This window comes from Apiospora aurea, assembly GCF_038362705.1.
Source record: "Apiospora aurea strain CBS 24483 chromosome Unknown utg000009l_segment0_segment0, whole genome shotgun sequence".
Lineage (NCBI taxonomy): Eukaryota > Fungi > Ascomycota > Sordariomycetes > Amphisphaeriales > Apiosporaceae > Apiospora > Apiospora aurea.
Window position 1 is genome coordinate 2,011,927 of NW_027117396.1, and position 17,155 is coordinate 2,029,081.

Consider the following 17,155-nt stretch of genomic DNA (forward strand, 5'->3'; position numbering starts at 1 on the left):
TTAATTAAAAATTTAATAGTATATTTATTTCGGTCTTTTAATTAAAAGTGAAAAAAATCCGGTTAATCGTCGTCTCGTTATTTTTTCGTCTCGTTTTAAAACCGGTTAATTTTATTAACTTATTTAGCTTTCTTTCGATTAATAGTATTAACTACGATTTTTTAATTAATTTAATTTTTTAAGTATTTTTTAAAGCTTTATAAAACGTAAAAAGCGTTATAAAAAGTATTATAAAAAGTTTTATAAATACTATAATTTATAAAAAGTATTATAAAAATAAATATAATATTATTTAGGCTCGGTTTTTAAATCGGCGTATATTAAAATTAATAAGTATAATATTATTTACGCTTAGCTTTTAACGTACGCTTAATCGTGTGCTTAACCTCTTAAAATATTACTTTTATTTCGAATAAACTTCGAATTAACTAATTAAAAAAGTGCGTGCGTTAACCGATAAGCTAAAAGCTAGCTGATTAAAGTAAACACGTCCTATATCTTTAAGCTTAATAAAATCTAAAGCATTAAAGAAAGGCCTCTAGGTAGCTAGTATTATATAATATAAATATATATTAGCTATCGACTTCGGTACGGCTACATGATAATATGACAGAGTGTTAGGATCCCCAACTGCTGAGCCTTGTTCTGCACCCTCACTTTGACTCACTGACAGATCAGCCTAACAGAAATTAAAGACTGCAATACGGCGGCGCCAAGGATATCGAGATGGCGGCCGGCGCCGTCAGCAACCACAGCAGGAACAACAGCACCGGAAGCCAGGCCTGGGTGGAAGCCGGCGGCGTTGCTCCCAAGCGGCCCGAATACAGTCCCGCCGCCGCGCTACGACGACAGCAAGTGGTCGCTCGGCCTGCCGCATCACCGCAAGATAAGCCAGGACCAGAACGTTGAGTCCCGCCAAACCAACAACAGCAGCAATAACGCGAGCCTCCGCTCCTCTCGGCGGCCGTCCTTGGCAAGCGCGGTACCCAGGCTGGGCTGGACGCGCTTCGGGTACGGCGACGACGAGGAGGACACCTCGCTCACGAGCAACACGCGGGAAGTGAGTGGCAGCGAGCAAGAGGCACAGCACGCGCAAGAGACGGGGGAGCGGTATACCGCAACCGCTTACGGCACCCAGTAGGCGTATTCCGACGCCGATAGGATCGAGGCGGCCCTCGGTGGCTCCTTGAGGTCGTGTGGGATACTTATGTGGCTTTATGAGGATTGTATTTGTAGCGGTTCGGTTTTGGGATGACGGCACGGTTGACGGTGCCAACTTGTAACATTACAGGGGTCTAGGCTCATGGGATGAAAAGGACATGGTGTTCTAGGGACTTGCCGAGACCACAGGGAAAGGGGGTTTCGTTGAGGGTCCTCGTTGGGCGTTTTGTTAAACACATATGGTAATTTGGTTGGGCAGGTGCCTTTCAACATCCTGATATCTAATAACATGCTCTGTGAGCCTTATGCTTCTGCTGGGCTGCCCGGTGATTGGAGGAGAAAATGAAGAAAATATTAGATCAATAGTGCGGATCGATCCCCAATACGCCTCACAAACGTCTCGCGAGGACTTTCACGCCGGCCCAAAATCTAACTTGAACTCCTCACTTGCTCTGCACTCCTTCGTCCGATGGTGGTGGACAATTAAGCCACCCCGTCGAATATAGTGCCGGACACTGCGTCTTGAGGAGCTCCACGCGCGCCCGGTCAAAGAAGGCAAAGCCCAGCCAGCGCCATCGTCGCAGGATATTATACGTCCAATGGATCTGGTCGTTGGTGAGCTCCCCCTGCTGGCCCGGCGGCAGCACCTCCCGGGCGAGCTGATGACCCCAGCGCTAGCAGTCGACGCCGCCTAGGCCGTTCACCCACGCGAACGGAGGCGAAGCCTCGTCTTCGTCGGCGTCGAAGTCTAAGGGAGGTAGGTCGTCTTCGCGCTGGTAGAGTTCGTCGCGAAGTTGGCGGAACGCGGGGTTGGAGCGTTCCATCCAGGGCAACGGACCCCCCCCATCAAGAAGGTATACTGCAGAATCTACCGTTACCCCCTCGGGGCCCCAGAGACGACCGGCTCCGGGCCTGCTGGACCGCTCTGCGAATAGCGCCGAGGTCGCAAGCTATTTCCCCTATTTCCGCCTCCAACGACACTCGCCCTATCACTGGCCGGTCTGCCGGATGATTTTGGGCAGGGGTAGTACTGTAAAGTGCCTGGTCTATCATGCCGAACACGAAGCGATGGGCATCAGCCAGCTGATGTATCTCCCAGGGAATGAACAGCTTGGGGAACTGCCTGTACACCGCACCATGCCTATCATCCGTCCCGCAGTCGATCCGCATCAGGAACTGCACGTCGCGGTGCGCGCGGACGAGCTGGTGGCGCTTCTTCCGGGGCAGCCGGGGCGGCAGGATCGGCGGCTCCCTGCGGCCGCGGCGCTGCGCCACGGTACGACAGGGCGGTCGCGCGGATCCGGTGGTAGTTGTCCCGCGTGTTTTTGGCCAGCAGCCCGGCTCCGAGGAGGTCGCGGAGGCTGTAGCGGGCGGCGAGGGCGGCGGCTATGCCGTCCTGCAGCGCGGCGGGACCCAGATCCCGGGTCAGGATGTTGAGTAAGACGATCCGCTTGGCCGGCCGGAAGACGCGGTAGAGGACGGGGGAGGCGCGGATGAGCGGGTGCAGGTCGCTCGTCGAGCCCGAGGCGGACATGATGGCGACCAGGAGGTCGACGGCGAGATCCTCTAGGTGCAACGTCCGTGAGGGCGCTTGAGACGGGTCCTGCTTCTCCTGCAGGGTGTGAGTCGTTGTGGAATATGAGGTTCCGTTCAATGAAGAGTTCGCTCAAGACTGCTTTCGGTGTTGGATGCGACGCAGGAAGCTTGTCGTAACCGAAGTACAGCAAGACAAGATGGCCATGGCGGTGCGATCGAAGAGGAACCCCGCACCTGAGGAGTTTGCTTGTCCCCATGTCGCAGTGGAGTTCTCTTCCCGTATCAGATAGATTCGAATTTCGTTTTCTTTCTCTCGCGCCGGTCTTGAAACTGTAAGCCCGGTTTCCATCATGTTCGAAGGTGGCGACCACTGGTAGAGCCCCTGTACCGCAGTGCGGTGAGATATCTCTCGCCAGGTTCGACCTGACCAACCATGATCAACTACACCGAACAGGAATTCAATCTCAAATCGACTCTTGAATAAAATCCATGGTGTTTGAAACTGAGCTGGACGTCTTGACTGAAGCAATGGTTCTTTCTCGGTCATTTCTTTCGGGCCAGGCCACCTGCATTCACACCTTTCTCGGAAGGGTGCCTACCTATAGGGTATGCAGGTGGTGGTTTATCGAGTCTGCTTTATTGGTTCGATAATGGTGTAACCCGGTGTAGCCTCGTCTGAGTCAGATAGGGGGATGGGATCGACATGGAGCTATTTATGCATCAGCACACAATTGGGACATCGCCTACTGTTCCTTGGAGGCATTTCAAATCCAAGCAGCTTCATTTTCATCTCGCACTCTTTACAAGCCACACCCTGTTGAATTCTCCAATAGCTACCATCGTCTTGAATTCTCTCTTTATTGCAGTTGCAATGGCAGTCTCGGAGCCTTCCTCGACACAGATAGCACCCTCGTCAGCATGGGACTCGTTAGTGCGTCGTAGCATAACGGCCTGGGAGGCAACTGGATTCTCAGATCCTCCCGTAATGGTCAGGGAAGCCTTGGAGAGCTACACCGATATGGACGAGTTCTTCCGTGCAACGCCCATGGGCGTCATGTACTGGTTCTTCCAGCGGAGAGAGCCATTCTTGGCGCAGAAGACAATGACCAAATGGAGCAGGGACCGTATAGATGACTACGTTTTACTCCCTGCCACGCCCGGATTTGTTACGCGGACGGAATGCTTCTTCGTCAGCCACTTCTGGCACTCCTCTCAAGACCCGGATCCCGGCGGCAAGTACTTGCAGCTCATGCAGCACGACCTCGAACAACAGCCCTGGTCCTTCATCTGGGTCGACTGGTCGTGCGTGCCGCAGCATCCCCGGAGCCCGGAGGAGGAGGCCTACTTCACCCGCGTCCTGCAGACCATGTCGGCCATCATCCGGAACAGCGGCTTCATGTACTTCTACCCCCCGTTCGAGCCGCGCCTCTGGATCTTGTACGAGGTGGCCGAGCAGGCCCTGACCTCCGTGGGCGTCCTGCCCGAGACGCCGGACTACCAGCCGTTCATCGAGCACGTCCGAGAGATGGAGCGGGTCAGCGTGCGCCCGACGCTGGAGCGGCATGGGTACCGGTGCACCTACGACGGCGACCGGGACTTTCTCGTCTCCTGGCTCGAGCTGCTCGTGCTGCTGAAGCGGCTGTCCATCTATGTGGATGATATCCGACGGATGCTGGACTACCAGACCTGGTCGCCCACTTTGATCGCGATACTCCATCAGACCTGGAACGGCCAGCTGGTGCAGATCCGCCGGTTTGAGGGCGTGGTGGAATAAGCTGGAGAGCGCCACACGTTCACGCCGTTCCCGGAATGGGTAACCTTCTCCTGTCTTCGGGCATGTTGATTAGGTGTTGACTAATGCTGTACAGGTGAACGGCAAATTCATCCCAAAGAACAACTCGGACAGAAAAGACACAGGATTTTAATCTAAAAAGAGACTCGGGTTCCTAGTTGTTTGTTAATCCCAATGGAGGTAGTTCGTTTTATTGGAGGGATGAATGTAACCAGATGAAAACCACAAACAGTGATTTAGTGTGCTAGCCAACTGAGAATTGTTTCACTACATGCCACTGTAACTGACGGTATTTCGGCTCAATCAGGTTTTCAATGCCATTTATTCGAGAGAAACGGAAAAGTGCAATGCTTGTATCATTCTAGACGTAGTAGTAAGTCGCGACGTTGACTGTGTAATCGGATACTTGCCAGGTTTTCTCTGGAAATGGAATATCTTCAAAGATAATTACAGGGCATTCCGTACGATGAGGCTGAAAGCACACGACCGAAAGGCCCCTTTCTGTTTTACCGGCACTCAGGTAGCTCCACACAATTCAGTGCTGGTGGTTCTAGTCCAAACCGTCGTTCTTTGTTACATTCCTCTTCAACAAAGAACGCGTGGGGAAAACGTGAACAAAGGGACGATTTGGGTACTACGGCTATAATTCTATACGATTAAAATTCTTCTTTCTAGCAATTCTAAACGTCCCAACACTCAGCTTAAAAGAGCCGTCAACCATCCTATTGTCGCCCAACCGGCTTGTGCCACGAATAGCCCGACGACAAAGACGGGATGCACGATGACGAAGACATTAGTTCCGAGATATCAAAAGAAGAGTGTCGAGTTTCGCACTTCATAATGGAGCAGAACCTCGTCGGAGACCGAGGGCCACGGCAAGAGCCACGGCAAGAACAACCGAAATCACCCAAAAGACTTCACGAAGACTTGACTCGAGGTAGTCGAGGTCCTAAATCAGCAGCCAAGCGACGCTTCCGCCCCGAGAGCGTATCCAGCCGCGTTACAGACTGGATACGGCAATCCTCAACGGACATCCCCGAGACTGCTCTTCCCCTTCCAAATCAAGACTATACGAGCCCAGAGATAGAGTCATCTGTCCCAGTCGAGATACTGGACGGTTCGCAGAGGTCATATACCCCTTTATCCAGGTCCATGACGCCAAGCAGAACACCCACTGCCAGCAGTAGGCGGCGGCTGGTTGAAAGATCAGACTACAGGACCATGAATCTCGAAATAAATGGCATCCATTTGAGCTTCAAGGGCGAAGGCCCCGCTGTCCCAAAGCCCGTCATTGTTGCTTGCAAGCGCATACAGAGCGCCCTGAGCTCACCACGCCCTTTACCTAAACCGATGCAGGAGACTCTGCAAGAACTGAAGAATATGCGAAAGCAAGCACAAGGCCCACTGGAGTCCAAAATTGACAACCTGTTCCAGGAGAGTGTGTTTCCGACGTTGAGAAGGTCCCATGCGATGGGACTGGAAAGGCAGGCATATGTGTCATTTACGCGTGGTTGTGTCCCCGGCGCCAATCACCCAACGCGCCCGGTCTCTGTGCCAAAGCCAGACCTGGTCTACGGCTATACGTCCTCGGGTCCCGGCGTGCATTTTAGCGACGCGCAAAAGCTCGCCGGCAGTACCATGAGTCCAAGCATGGGCAGGGCGAGCGAAACCGAACTGGCCTTCCCGTTCTTCATCATTGAGTACAAGTCGGATCAAGGTAGCCACTCGGTGGCCGAGAATCAGTGCCTAGGCGGCTCTGCTACTTGCGTCGCGATCATCAACGGGTTGAACGACATGCTGAAGAAGTGCGATGTAATCCGAAGGGTGAACACCACAGCTTTCAGTTTCGTGATTGATCACCGTGGCGCGGAGTCGTACGTCTCGTGGATGGGGGAGGATGAGGAGGAATATCGCATGCAACCACTCTCAGAATTCCGTTTCATCAAGGGGGGTCAATCCGAACTAGGCGAGTTTGCCACGTGTGTCAGGAACATCATAAACTGGGGCAAGGGCGCCCGTTTACGAGAGATCAAGTGGGCTCTAGATGCCATTGGGGAAAAAGACCGAAAGGCGAAACCAACCAAGGCGAAGGCGCGTGATCCCTCTTTAGACACGCAGTCCTCGAAGCGTCAACGGAGTAACGCATAGCTTCCGTAGGGAACCTATAGGTTGGGGTTATTTTCATTGCTTATACTATCTACATAATTTTAATATAAATTTGTATTTATCCGAAAATAGATAATACCGATAGCTAAACTCACGGACTGACGGAGGGTCTTAGCTGAGGTAACTGGCCCCCTACCCATACGGCGAGAGCAGTTCCAACCCCACACGACCATGTTCCGCTTGAAAAGCACCGTCAAGCCGTATCGACGGGTAACCACCGCCTCTCTGTCCAGGAAAGTACCGAAAATGAGGTCGAGAAGTAGGTCGTCAGTGCGGGACTCGGGTGTGTAAGATGTGGCGGTCGCCGCATTCGGCGGAGAACATCATTGAGCCTGAGCTGGCCTGGGAATTCCGGATCGTCATGGAAATCATGAAAAATTTGGTATGGAGGAGTTGGCGAGGCTTGATGCACGTGGCTCATTTGAGATGCAAAGGATTGTGAGTCCGATAATAATTAGGATTAATATTCAGATATGTCTATATGCATCGTCGTCGTCATCGTTGGTCGTCATCTTGGTCGTTAGGAAAAGAAGAAACGAAAAGAAAAGAAAAGAAACCCCGCTATGCAAAAGACCTAACCCCCAACTCCTTCGCTTGCCCATTTTCCGATAAGTAGGAATGCTTCTACAACTGATGCATGCATTCATTCATTTACTCCTTCTTGACCTTGTACTCGTTGGCGTCGGGCACCTGGTTCGCCCGCACGACGACGGGCTTGCAGGCCGCATCGAAAGCCGCCGCGCCGTGGTAGGTCAGGACGTCGTAGCGCGGCGGGTTGCCCTGCGGGTAGTCGCAGAGGGCCCAGGCCTTGGTGAAGTCGGAGTCGCCGGCGCCGACGAGGTAGTTGGTCTCGCCCGCGGCGAAGTCGCCGCCCGTGTACTCGCCGTAGAAGGCCAGCCCGCCGAAGCTGGGCTGCTGCACGCCCTGCTGGAACGTCATGGCGGCGGGCGCCGCCGTCTCGGGCTCGGCCGATTGGGGGGGACACATTGCTCCACTGCAGCCGCGTCGAGCCGGGGCAGCCGGTCGGGCTCGTGCAGGGCAGCGAGGCATAGGCGTACAGCTGGGTGCCGTAGTGGTTGCCGGTGAGGGTGTAGTTGGCGCGCGGGGTGGGCGCGTACTCGGGCTCCGTGGCCGACAGGCCCATCAGGCTCGTCTGCATGTCCAGGAAGGTCGGGAGCAGGTAGTACTCCTTGCCCGCGCCCGCGCCCTCGGCGCCGACGATGTCGGCCGTCAGGTAGAAGGGCTTGGTCGGGTCGACGCCGTAGACCGTCTTGGGCATGTGCGGGCCCTTGCCCTGGCGCGCGCCGATGGGCGAGGCGGACGCCAGGCCGGCGAGTGCCGGGAGGAGGATGGTGGAGTAGATCATGATAGGGTTTGTGTGAGTATGGAAGTGGTGGAGTTGAGGGATTGATCGATCAAGGGATTGATTGACGATCAGGATGCGAATATCTTTTGATCTGCAGGTGCTTTGGATTGACTGCTGGGTAAAGTCAGAATCGAAGACGGCGGTGGTGGAGTTTTATATAGACATTCGATCTAGTGGGCTCGTGATGTCGGCGGGGTGGCCCAGCCATCGACGTAGTACATACTTGCAGCAGATATGATGCTGATGCTGATGCCGTACGAGCGGGCTAGAGAGTGGCTGGGAGGGGGGTGGGTGTTTTTGTCTCTTGTCGCGATCGGGGATAACATATCTAGGACAATCCGTATTTGTCTCGGGCTAGTGATGTAATGTCGTGTAGGCGTGTAACCTAGGCGTGTAGGTGTAGGCTCGTAGTGGCATCTGCCCGCATCTGCTTAACGACACTAGCGAGCAGCTGCGTCTTAGGCGAGGCCCGCCTGCTGGGTCAGCGGGGGATGCGCTCTTTTTGCGGGTCGCTGATTGGACTGTGCCTCTTTCTGTTTTTCACTTCCTTCCTAGTAGTACATCGCATGCAACCGGACCTAACGATATCGGGCCACTGGCAGATACGAGAAAGAGAGAGAGAAAAAGCTGCCATGGATGGGCGGGCATGTGCAGAAGACGGCATTCGGCAAGTGCCAATACGGGTTTCTGACGTAGCCGAGATATGCTCACTCAGATTCCATCCCACTCGGTTCGATTTTGCCGCTTTTGCTCTGCTTTCGCCTTTCGCATTACGAGACGCCCCTTCCTACCTAATCTACATCGTCCGTTTATCCGTCTCTATCCATCTCTACCTAAGCTACCGAACGCCTGCATTCATGGGTGCATGCACTGGCCATGGCATCGCCCCAACCCTGGCACCGAGAGCGAATGGCGCAAAGGCTTAGCTGAGGTCCATTACGCACCCACAGCATCCAGCCAGCGCCCGGCTTCCGCTGCCAGGCCATCACCCCATCCGTCGGCCATCAGCGCGGCGGTATTTTGCAACCTTGCATATGGACCGTCCGACGCACCGGCGGAGGCCTGTGAGCTCCCAACGCTCCTCGCCAAAGAGTTAACAATTCACGGATCATGGCCGGATCATCCATCCAGTCAACCATCCAGGGGGTAGTATTTGGTCTTGTCCACGACACATCGCTTGCTGTATAGTACCCGGGCGTGTTGGTTGTCCTGATTGTTTGCATCGTGCCCGCCGCCTGCACACGCACGTAGTTGCAGATGTAGTTGATGTCGGTTTCGTACAAGACCGGACCCGGCAGGCCCGCCTGGTTAGGCTGCGCCGTGCTCCCGGGAAACGGGTGCGGCACCCCGGTCATTGGGTTGGGCGCCGGGGCTGGCCCACCAAACCTGTTCGCGCCGGGAAAGGGCACCCCTGTGTACTGGATACCGGGGATCTCGAACGGCTGCAACATGATGAGGAGCCTCTGGGTGTACTGGAAGTTGGCCGGCTGGGGGATGAATGCAATTTGACGGCTGTCTGGGCGTTCGTCCCTATCGAGCCACATCGTCAGCATGCATCTTCCACGTAGCGAAACGACCTCCCTGCTGGTGGCGGAGAAAAGAAAAGAAACGGTACGAGGGGGGGCGTAAATAAATGTCGCTTACCAGCCTTGTCCCTCAACCAATACCTGACCCGGGGTCGGGCACGGATTGCCTACCGGGTCCCAGAGCGGAACATGGGCCATGAGGAGGCTGCGGGCGATCTGGCCGAATGCCATGGCGTCTTCCCACTCGACGGGATCCTGGCCGAACCTCCCTGCGGTTATTCGTGGCCGCCTGTCACCCTCCATACAAGAATGGTCCCAATCGCCGATGCGGACGATCGGCAAAGCGTTCCTGATCTGCCCAGTGTTGGGAGTGGCTCCGGGGCCACGAGGCTCGTAGTGGAGGTAGATGCTCTTGAGAGACTGCAATTGCCTGTCAGTAGGTGGCTCGGCGACGATGGCAGGCGGAGGAAGGTGTCCGCCCCATTCTGACTCACGAGGTTCCGGTGAAATAGCTTTTGCCACGCTTGCCCCGGCGGGTAGGGACCTGCTTCTGGGTCCGGGGGAACATCACCCCTGCCACGGTTGCGGTACATGTAAAGCAGAGCCTCCGACAGCTGGTGCAGCACATGCCTTGTGCCTGTCAGTAGACGATCGAAGGGTTTTGTGGTTGCCGAACAACTGGCTTACCAGATAAAGGGCTCCGGTATAGCTCGCCCAGCGAGATAGTGTTTCTCAACCAGGTCGTACAGCGACCCTCCATTAGGGGCCCTTTGGCGTAAACTGTCAGCAAAGTTTTCAGTCGATACAGAAACCTCAGATTCCGGACTTACTCTATATAAGTGGAATAGACCTGGATGTGCTGGGGGAACGGCGGAAGGGGCGTGGCCTCGGCACATACAATCTTCTGAAAGTATGGCTCATCCGGAAGGACATATGCAGGATGGAGTATATTGGGTGGTAGAATCTGACCGGGCCACTGTTGGGGATGGAAGGATGAAGCCCTGCACGTCAGTCATGTCAGCAAATGAGTCTTTAACACCCCACATTTGCAGTTGAGGTGGCCGTCCGGGTATATTTGGCTACATACCGGAACTCTGGAGGCAAGAAGAATCGGACCGGTACCATCCACTTGTGTATATACACTTTACCATCTTCGAACGACTGTACAAGACACGCTGTTGAGTACTGCAGATTAGCGTACACTCATCTCGTTCCCTACTACTCATGTGCTGTCCAGCTGATCCAGGACTTCGACATAAAATGCCAGCTCTCTCGGTCCTGCTCGCTACACACTTTCGGTGCAAAACCGAAGTCAGGACAGGGGGCGCTACTCACTTGTTGGCCCAAGTTTGTCCAGAAGAAGCAGCTCTCGATCCCTGAGGCCCATCGTACGTACCCCTGTTGTGATTCTGGGTACATAGTTGGGGTCAGTCCAAGGCAGGACTATACCATGGAAACTGAACGGCTCGTCCCTACGATGCGTCATGTTTGGTGTAAAATTGCTCTAATACGGCGAGGACGTGGCTGAGAAGAGGATGGGGAAATAAGACTTGCGGACAGAAACGGATTCGTCCCTTGTGAATTACTGGATGTGCACTTCGAAAGGGGGTTGATGATCGAGAGCTTGGAGAGGGTCTGGGGGAAAGACTTCGATAGTTACGTGCAACGCTGGTCTTTGTTGTGCGAGCACAAGGAGCTTGGGGGATGTACCCGAAAGCAGCCACGCAAAAGGGGTATTCTTCGTGTGGACTCTTTGTTACTTGCCCTCGAGGACAAAGCTGTCGATACAGGCACGACCATGGGTAGAACGGCCCTATCCTAATTCCCTTGACTTACCTCTATAGAGGGAACTTCCTCCATCGAGTGCATGAATTGTTTCGAGCAAGGCGTAGTCAAGCAGCCAAACTGCTAGGAAGGCCCTTTGTTCCGTGAACACCCAGTGATTTTGGCTTTGATCTAAAATACTGGGCAATGAAGAAGGACCGGCAAACAATTGGATTGTGACGATTAAATGAATCAAAGCAATGCTTTGTTGAACATAAGCAAACATTACCGCTAGTATGAAAGATTCCAAGTGATGAACTGTGTCTGTGACTAGAGATATATAAAGTACCTCCCGGATAGGCTCTGGAGGATCTTGAGCAAATCTACAAATCCCAGGCATATTACACCTAGTGACTCTGGAGATTCACTAGTCCTATTGCAACACACAACTGGCTGGCCCATTTTACCTATCTTCTATCCTTGTCGCCAAGATGGACTTTGAGAAGTTTATCATGACTTCACAGGCGCAACGGGGGTTGCCGTACCTAGCAAACGTGGAATTCCTACGGCATCCGATCGCCTGGAGGTTTGGGGTCGAGATAAAAGGGATTATGTTCATGTATCTTCAAAAGCCGGATGAGGAGTTGCAAATGCTACGCGAAGAACACCCAGGCGTGTTCATCCTGCCTAACCAGTACAGCAATGCGGACTTCGGGCAGATGGGGCGTGAGGAGCTCGGGAAGCAGTTGTTGCGTGCCGGCATCCGCTTGAACAGACACATCGACGCTGCAGACGGTACCGGCGAGCTTGCGGTGCCGGACCCGACCAAGGACGCCAATGTGGTTGACGACATGATCCGGTTGTCCGAAGCGAGGAACAAGGGGATACCGCATCCCGAGTACCGGTGCTGGACCATGAAGGACAACGCGGGCGTCGGCATCACCCCCGACGACATCAACGACTTTCCCTGGATCGCCGGCTACCATGCTTTCAGCTTCGAGCTGACCTCGCCGATCCTCGGAAACACCGACCAGGGCTTCCGCGAGCTGACCAAGGTAATGAACCTCCTTTACTCGTCCAATCTGCTCTTCAATAACACGGGCGGTATTGACGTGCATGTTGGCCTGGACCGGTACATGATTCCCCTCCCCGTCGTCAAGCGCATCGCGGCCGTCTGCCTCGCCTCGGACGCGGCCATGGCCCAGTACCACTACGATCACATGCAAGACAACCAGCACAGCATGATGGTCCGCAACACCTCCAACGTCGCCCACGGCCTCTCGGCCCTGCAGGCGTCGCTGGTGCGCGACCCGGCGCAGCTGGACGGGACGGTCAACTTCGACAACCGGAGGCCGCCGCCCACCACCATCGAGCAGTGCGTGAAGCAGATCCTGAACGCTGACTCGTACGGCGCCGTGAACAGGCTCATGAGCATCGACCGCGGCGTGCTGCCGGCCAACTACCAGTTCCCGACGTACGAGGGCGTGCCCGTCCGGAACGGCCCCCGCTTCGCGACGACCGTCGAGTTCCGCCAGTACTCGGCCAACCTGCAGCACACGGACGACGTGATCGCGTGGATCAAGGTGTGCCTGCGCGTCTGCAGCTTCGCGGCCGACGCCAACCAGGCCTCCCTCAACAACCTGGTCGCCTGGGGCCACGACTACGAGTTCCCGCAGGACGGGGGCGCGCCCCAGACCAACTGGCGCGACCTCTTCCGCGGCTACGGCGGGCTCGACGACGTGCTCGACTACTACGAGAACAACGTGCCCCTGTTCCGCCCGGCGCCGCCCGACACGCCGGAGCGGCGCCTGGCCATCCGCAACGGCAAGCGCCCCGAGCGGCCCTCGACCGCCATTACCGCCATCTGGAACGGCCCGACGGCGGCGGCCTCCGAGACGCCGCCGCCCCAGATCGAGGTGCCCCCGACCCCGGGCTTCGACCCCGTCCAGCCGACGGACCTAGGTAGAGCGCCCACGCCCGAGTCTCTCTACAAGATGCACGGGGCCCTGCTCGAATCGTTCACGCCGCAGCGGCCGGTGGAGAGCATACTCCAATCGTACGAGCCGCAGCGGCAGGGTTTCCTGGCCGACTATCAGCGGACCATGGAAATGCAGAACGCGCGGCTATCGCCCCGGAGTACGCGCGACGTGGGCGGCCGCAGCATGGACGAACTGAAGCGGATCCTCGGCATTGGGAACGGCAGCGGCAGCGGCAGCGGCAGCGGCGGTTTCAACAACAACAACCAGCAGCAGCCGCCGCCGCCGCCGCCGCCGCCAGTACCGCCCCATAACCCCAACACCGTATCCTCCTTCGCGCCGGAGCGCTTCCTCCAGACCGAGCAGCAGCCGAACGGCGTCGTGTGGTGGGTGCACCCCAACGCCCGCGCGATCCAGCAGGCCGACCAGAACAACAACAACAACGCCAACAACGGCAACGGCAACGGCCAGGGCAACCAAGGCGTCGGCACCAACTACAACAACAACAACTCCTTCTTCGTCGCGGACCGCCCGCGCAACGCGCCCTTCCTCCTGCTCCACCCGTCCGCCGCGGGGGCCAACCAGGAGCTGCAGACGCGGCTCGTCGAGCAGATGCAGGCGCCGCCCATGCACTCCGGGCTGGACCCCACGGGGGCGCCCGCCGTACTCTCGCAGCGGGACGAGGGGGGGCGCGCCGGGGCCGAGCCGGTACCCGCACAACCGGTTCCAGCTGCCGCAGAACCCCGTGGCCCGCGAGGGGCCGGTCCAGCAACAGCAACAGCAACAGCAACAGCAGGATCCGGGGGCGGAGCGGAGCAGGCTCCGGCGGTTGAGGGGGAGGGATTCAGGCAGAAGTTGAAGAAGCCGGGGTGTGTTATTAGCTAAGGTAAGGTAAGTGAAGGTAAGTGAAAGTACATCACGAGGGGGGCGAGTGTCCCCTAGTATCACGGCGGTAATTATCCTTGGAGTTTATTGAACAGGCCAAACACATTTCATAGGGTTACACTTGTCTCTTGGTTTCCACATCAGTGCTTTATACGTCTTTTGCTACGCCCGTTCAGTTCAAATTCTCGTGAGTCAATATGTGTTGGGTTTGCTCGGTTTTGAATCACTTGCTTCTGCTGGCCTGCATTGGTATGAGTCGAAAAGCAAAAGAATGAAACAAAAAAAGTCAAGTAGTCCTCAGTGCTTACAGCCTAGTACTACATGTTACCGAAGCTCGACGAGGCATGGGAACCAGCACATCGTGGTAGTTAATCGTCGGCTCACTGAGATGGTTGTGGTAAAGCAACGACTGAGTATATTTTACCTGCGGCTTGTAAGTTTTCCATCTCTACGAAGCTGCTGTGGGATCCCTCTTCACGTACGCCTCTTGGAGGCCCCTCTTTGGAGTGTAGTGTCTCGTCTCCGTGTATATATTAATACAGCACACATACATCTCTGCTAAACTGACCTCCTATTTGCCGGGATAAAACAACAAACCATTATCGATAATCTTACATTATTTCGTCTCAACTTCATATGAGTGTGACAACTTCATCCGCCGCCTATTCTCGATGAGTAAGTAGATGCTCACCATATGTTGATTTCGCGAGGATTTATCGGATTTGTTTCGATTATGTGGGTGTGTGAAGTCATATCCTGTTTCCCTGACTGACGTCAGACACGCACCTTTTACTGCATATCGGCAACAGCCAGCAAGTACCAATGATAGTTCAATTATACAGTTCCCTGTGAACGGGCGTGATCCTCTAATTTTGGCCCGAAACCTCCATCCGGCTGCCGGCCAGGGAGATCCCGGACGGCTCGAAGGGAGGAGGGAAAACGGGTACCTTGATTTTGGGCCTAGCCCTCCGCGTTAAACTTTATAACATACGACAATACGGAGTAGGAATAGTTGCAACTCAAGCGTCGACCAGAATTGTGCGGAATTTGGTCGACGCCGCCATCAACTTTGGCGTTTTTGACAGCGGCGCTCATTGCCGAATTGGGGATCCTTCGAGGAAGGCCCCTGTAGCCATAGTCCCAACGGCGTTTTTGGGCTACTTTAGCGTACAGTGCAGGGCGCTTTTCTGGGGGTTCCTTGACACTTGAACGCGTTTCGTCCTGTTTTCCCAACCCTTTGCAGCGCGCCGCAATTCGGTAATGGGCCGACAACTGCCGTGACGAGCCCACCATTCATTTCAGCAAGAGTCACTTGCATGCACGCGCGACACATCCTATGGAGCCAGTGAGAGCCTTATGTAAAGCACGCAATGCAATCATACATGCTAGCCTCCCGAGGCCTTATCGTGATTTACTTTTTCTTTTTTTGTCCACAAAAGAGTGGCGGCTTGCACCAGACAAGAGCCACACTGTCGGCTGTCGGAAATCGAAAGTGGGACAAAGACAAAGGTTGACAGGAACTGGAACTGGTTCACGACGACCCAGCCAAACTGCCAGAAACTACCGACGGGAAGTAAGGGGACGAACTTCATGCGAAAATTGGCCCGCTGAACAGTAAGTACCTGCCGCAAATTGTCCCTGTACGCTGGTTCCCGGCTGTCGCTTGCTAGCCCGGTTTGCCGGTCGCCATGATCCCGAATGGGATTGGCTTTTTTTTTTTGTGTTCACCTACTACCTGGTACTGCCGCATCCTTCTAATTACACCCTGAAAAGATTCCTACCCACTTCTACCAACAGGGCACCAGGCAGAGCAGCGTCCAAACCGGATCGATGCCGACAGCATGGCAACAATTTTCGCCTCAATTGGATTCAAGGCCTCCCTACTCATGCAGTTGAAGTCAAGAAGTCCACACCTCTGCTGACCTGCTCCAGCGCCTCGGGCGAGTCCCGCAGCGCCGACGCAAAGAGGTGCCCCGCGCCCTCCACCTCGGCCATCTCGCAGCGCACGCCCTGCTCCCTGAGCTGCGCCAGCAGGTGCCTGCTCAGCCCGATAGGGACCATGTCGTCGCCCGTGCCGTGGACGATGAACACGGGTGGGAAAGATGAGGAAGATGAACCACGCACATTCAAGGCAGGATCGACGTCGCTGAGATGATCACCATTCGCGGGCAACGTGGCCGCCTCGAAGATTGAGCTGCCCGGGGCTGCGTCCAGGCACAGCAAGTTCGGATCCGTGTGCTTCTGCTGCGAGGGGAGGCGTGACGTTGCTTCCTGGCTCGCTTTCCACTGATCGTCGCTCAGGTGGCAGGGGCCGGCGACGTCCAGAATTCCCGCGACTGGTCGGGGGACGTTCCATCCCTTACATTCGAGATGCATGAGTCAGCCAGCCTATCCTAATTATGTTGGATCTGATCGTTCCCATATCATCGCCATATGAGGATTGCCATCAGGATTAGACAACTCACCAGTGACAACGCTAGCAGCCCGCCGTAGGAGATCCCCGAGGCGTACACATGGTCGTAGTCCGCCGGGTAGTTGCCCGGGTGCTCCGCGTCCAGGGCTCGCTGCAGGCCGCCGTCGTAGATCCAAGCCAGGAGGTCGCGGCAGTCCTGGATCGGCGCCTTGATGCTTCCGGCAGCTGCTGGGTCCAGCGCTCTGTACTCAGGGCTCACGACGACGTACCGCCGCTCGTGGACGAGGGCTTCGCTGTGCTTCTTGTTGATGATGGAGTACGACACGCCCAGGCCGGCTTCGCTGGGGATGTCGATGACTTTTTGGGAGGGCGCCGATTGGTGTTAGCACCAGGTATTAGTGCGACCCGGTTGGTCGGGTGACTGGTTGATCAAGACTCACAGACTGGACATTTCACACCGAAGGGCTTCCCCTCCTTTGGGTACGGGACGCGGATGTCGGCTTCGAGCTCCCGGCCATCGATGGTCTTGTAGACAGCGGTCAGGCAAAAGGGGTTCTTCATGTTGGCAAT

General features: G+C 55.4%; 8 protein-coding genes across 8 annotated transcripts; 3 read left to right on the plus strand and 5 right to left on the minus strand.

Annotated features, from left to right (window-relative positions):
• Positions 1 to 572: 572 nt before the first annotated feature.
• PG986_013732 (uncharacterized protein) lies at positions 573 to 1,985 on the minus strand (the record flags this gene model as incomplete). The annotated part of the gene is made up of 4 exons (XM_066849954.1): positions 573 to 594; positions 668 to 840; positions 899 to 1,213; positions 1,866 to 1,985. The coding sequence occupies 4 exons, from the start codon at positions 1,983 to 1,985 to the stop codon at positions 573 to 575; spliced, it is 630 nt and encodes a 209-aa protein (XP_066694097.1).
• A 320-nt stretch (positions 1,986 to 2,305) lies between these two features.
• Positions 2,306 to 2,695, minus strand: PG986_013733 (uncharacterized protein; the record flags this gene model as incomplete). The annotated part of the gene is made up of 1 exon (XM_066849955.1): positions 2,306 to 2,695. The coding sequence occupies one exon, from the start codon at positions 2,693 to 2,695 to the stop codon at positions 2,306 to 2,308; it is 390 nt and encodes a 129-aa protein (XP_066694098.1).
• A 987-nt stretch (positions 2,696 to 3,682) lies between these two features.
• On the plus strand, positions 3,683 to 4,471 carry PG986_013734 (uncharacterized protein; the record flags this gene model as incomplete). Its single annotated transcript, XM_066849956.1, has 1 exon — positions 3,683 to 4,471. The coding sequence occupies one exon, from the start codon at positions 3,683 to 3,685 to the stop codon at positions 4,469 to 4,471; it is 789 nt and encodes a 262-aa protein (XP_066694099.1).
• Positions 4,472 to 5,329: 858 nt separating this feature from the next.
• Positions 5,330 to 6,637, plus strand: PG986_013735 (uncharacterized protein; the record flags this gene model as incomplete). The annotated part of the gene is made up of 1 exon (XM_066849957.1): positions 5,330 to 6,637. One exon carries the CDS (start codon positions 5,330 to 5,332, stop codon positions 6,635 to 6,637), a length of 1,308 nt encoding a protein of 435 aa, XP_066694100.1.
• Positions 6,638 to 7,306: 669 nt separating this feature from the next.
• PG986_013736 (uncharacterized protein) lies at positions 7,307 to 8,021 on the minus strand (the record flags this gene model as incomplete). Its single annotated transcript, XM_066849958.1, has 2 exons — positions 7,307 to 7,649; positions 7,714 to 8,021. 2 exons carry the CDS (start codon positions 8,019 to 8,021, stop codon positions 7,307 to 7,309), a joined length of 651 nt encoding a protein of 216 aa, XP_066694101.1.
• A 936-nt stretch (positions 8,022 to 8,957) lies between these two features.
• PG986_013737 (serine/threonine protein kinase) lies at positions 8,958 to 11,033 on the minus strand (the record flags this gene model as incomplete). The annotated part of the gene is made up of 8 exons (XM_066849959.1): positions 8,958 to 9,083; positions 9,269 to 9,551; positions 9,666 to 9,967; positions 10,042 to 10,177; positions 10,235 to 10,327; positions 10,378 to 10,548; positions 10,635 to 10,732; positions 10,944 to 11,033. 8 exons carry the CDS (start codon positions 11,031 to 11,033, stop codon positions 8,958 to 8,960), a joined length of 1,299 nt encoding a protein of 432 aa, XP_066694102.1.
• A 769-nt stretch (positions 11,034 to 11,802) lies between these two features.
• PG986_013738 (amidoligase enzyme-domain-containing protein) lies at positions 11,803 to 14,172 on the plus strand (the record flags this gene model as incomplete). Its single annotated transcript, XM_066849960.1, has 1 exon — positions 11,803 to 14,172. The coding sequence occupies one exon, from the start codon at positions 11,803 to 11,805 to the stop codon at positions 14,170 to 14,172; it is 2,370 nt and encodes a 789-aa protein (XP_066694103.1).
• Positions 14,173 to 16,056: 1,884 nt separating this feature from the next.
• Positions 16,057 to 17,146, minus strand: PG986_013739 (Alpha/Beta hydrolase protein; the record flags this gene model as incomplete). Its single annotated transcript, XM_066849961.1, has 3 exons — positions 16,057 to 16,530; positions 16,638 to 16,942; positions 17,026 to 17,146. The coding sequence occupies 3 exons, from the start codon at positions 17,144 to 17,146 to the stop codon at positions 16,057 to 16,059; spliced, it is 900 nt and encodes a 299-aa protein (XP_066694104.1).
• Positions 17,147 to 17,155: the final 9 nt, after the last annotated feature.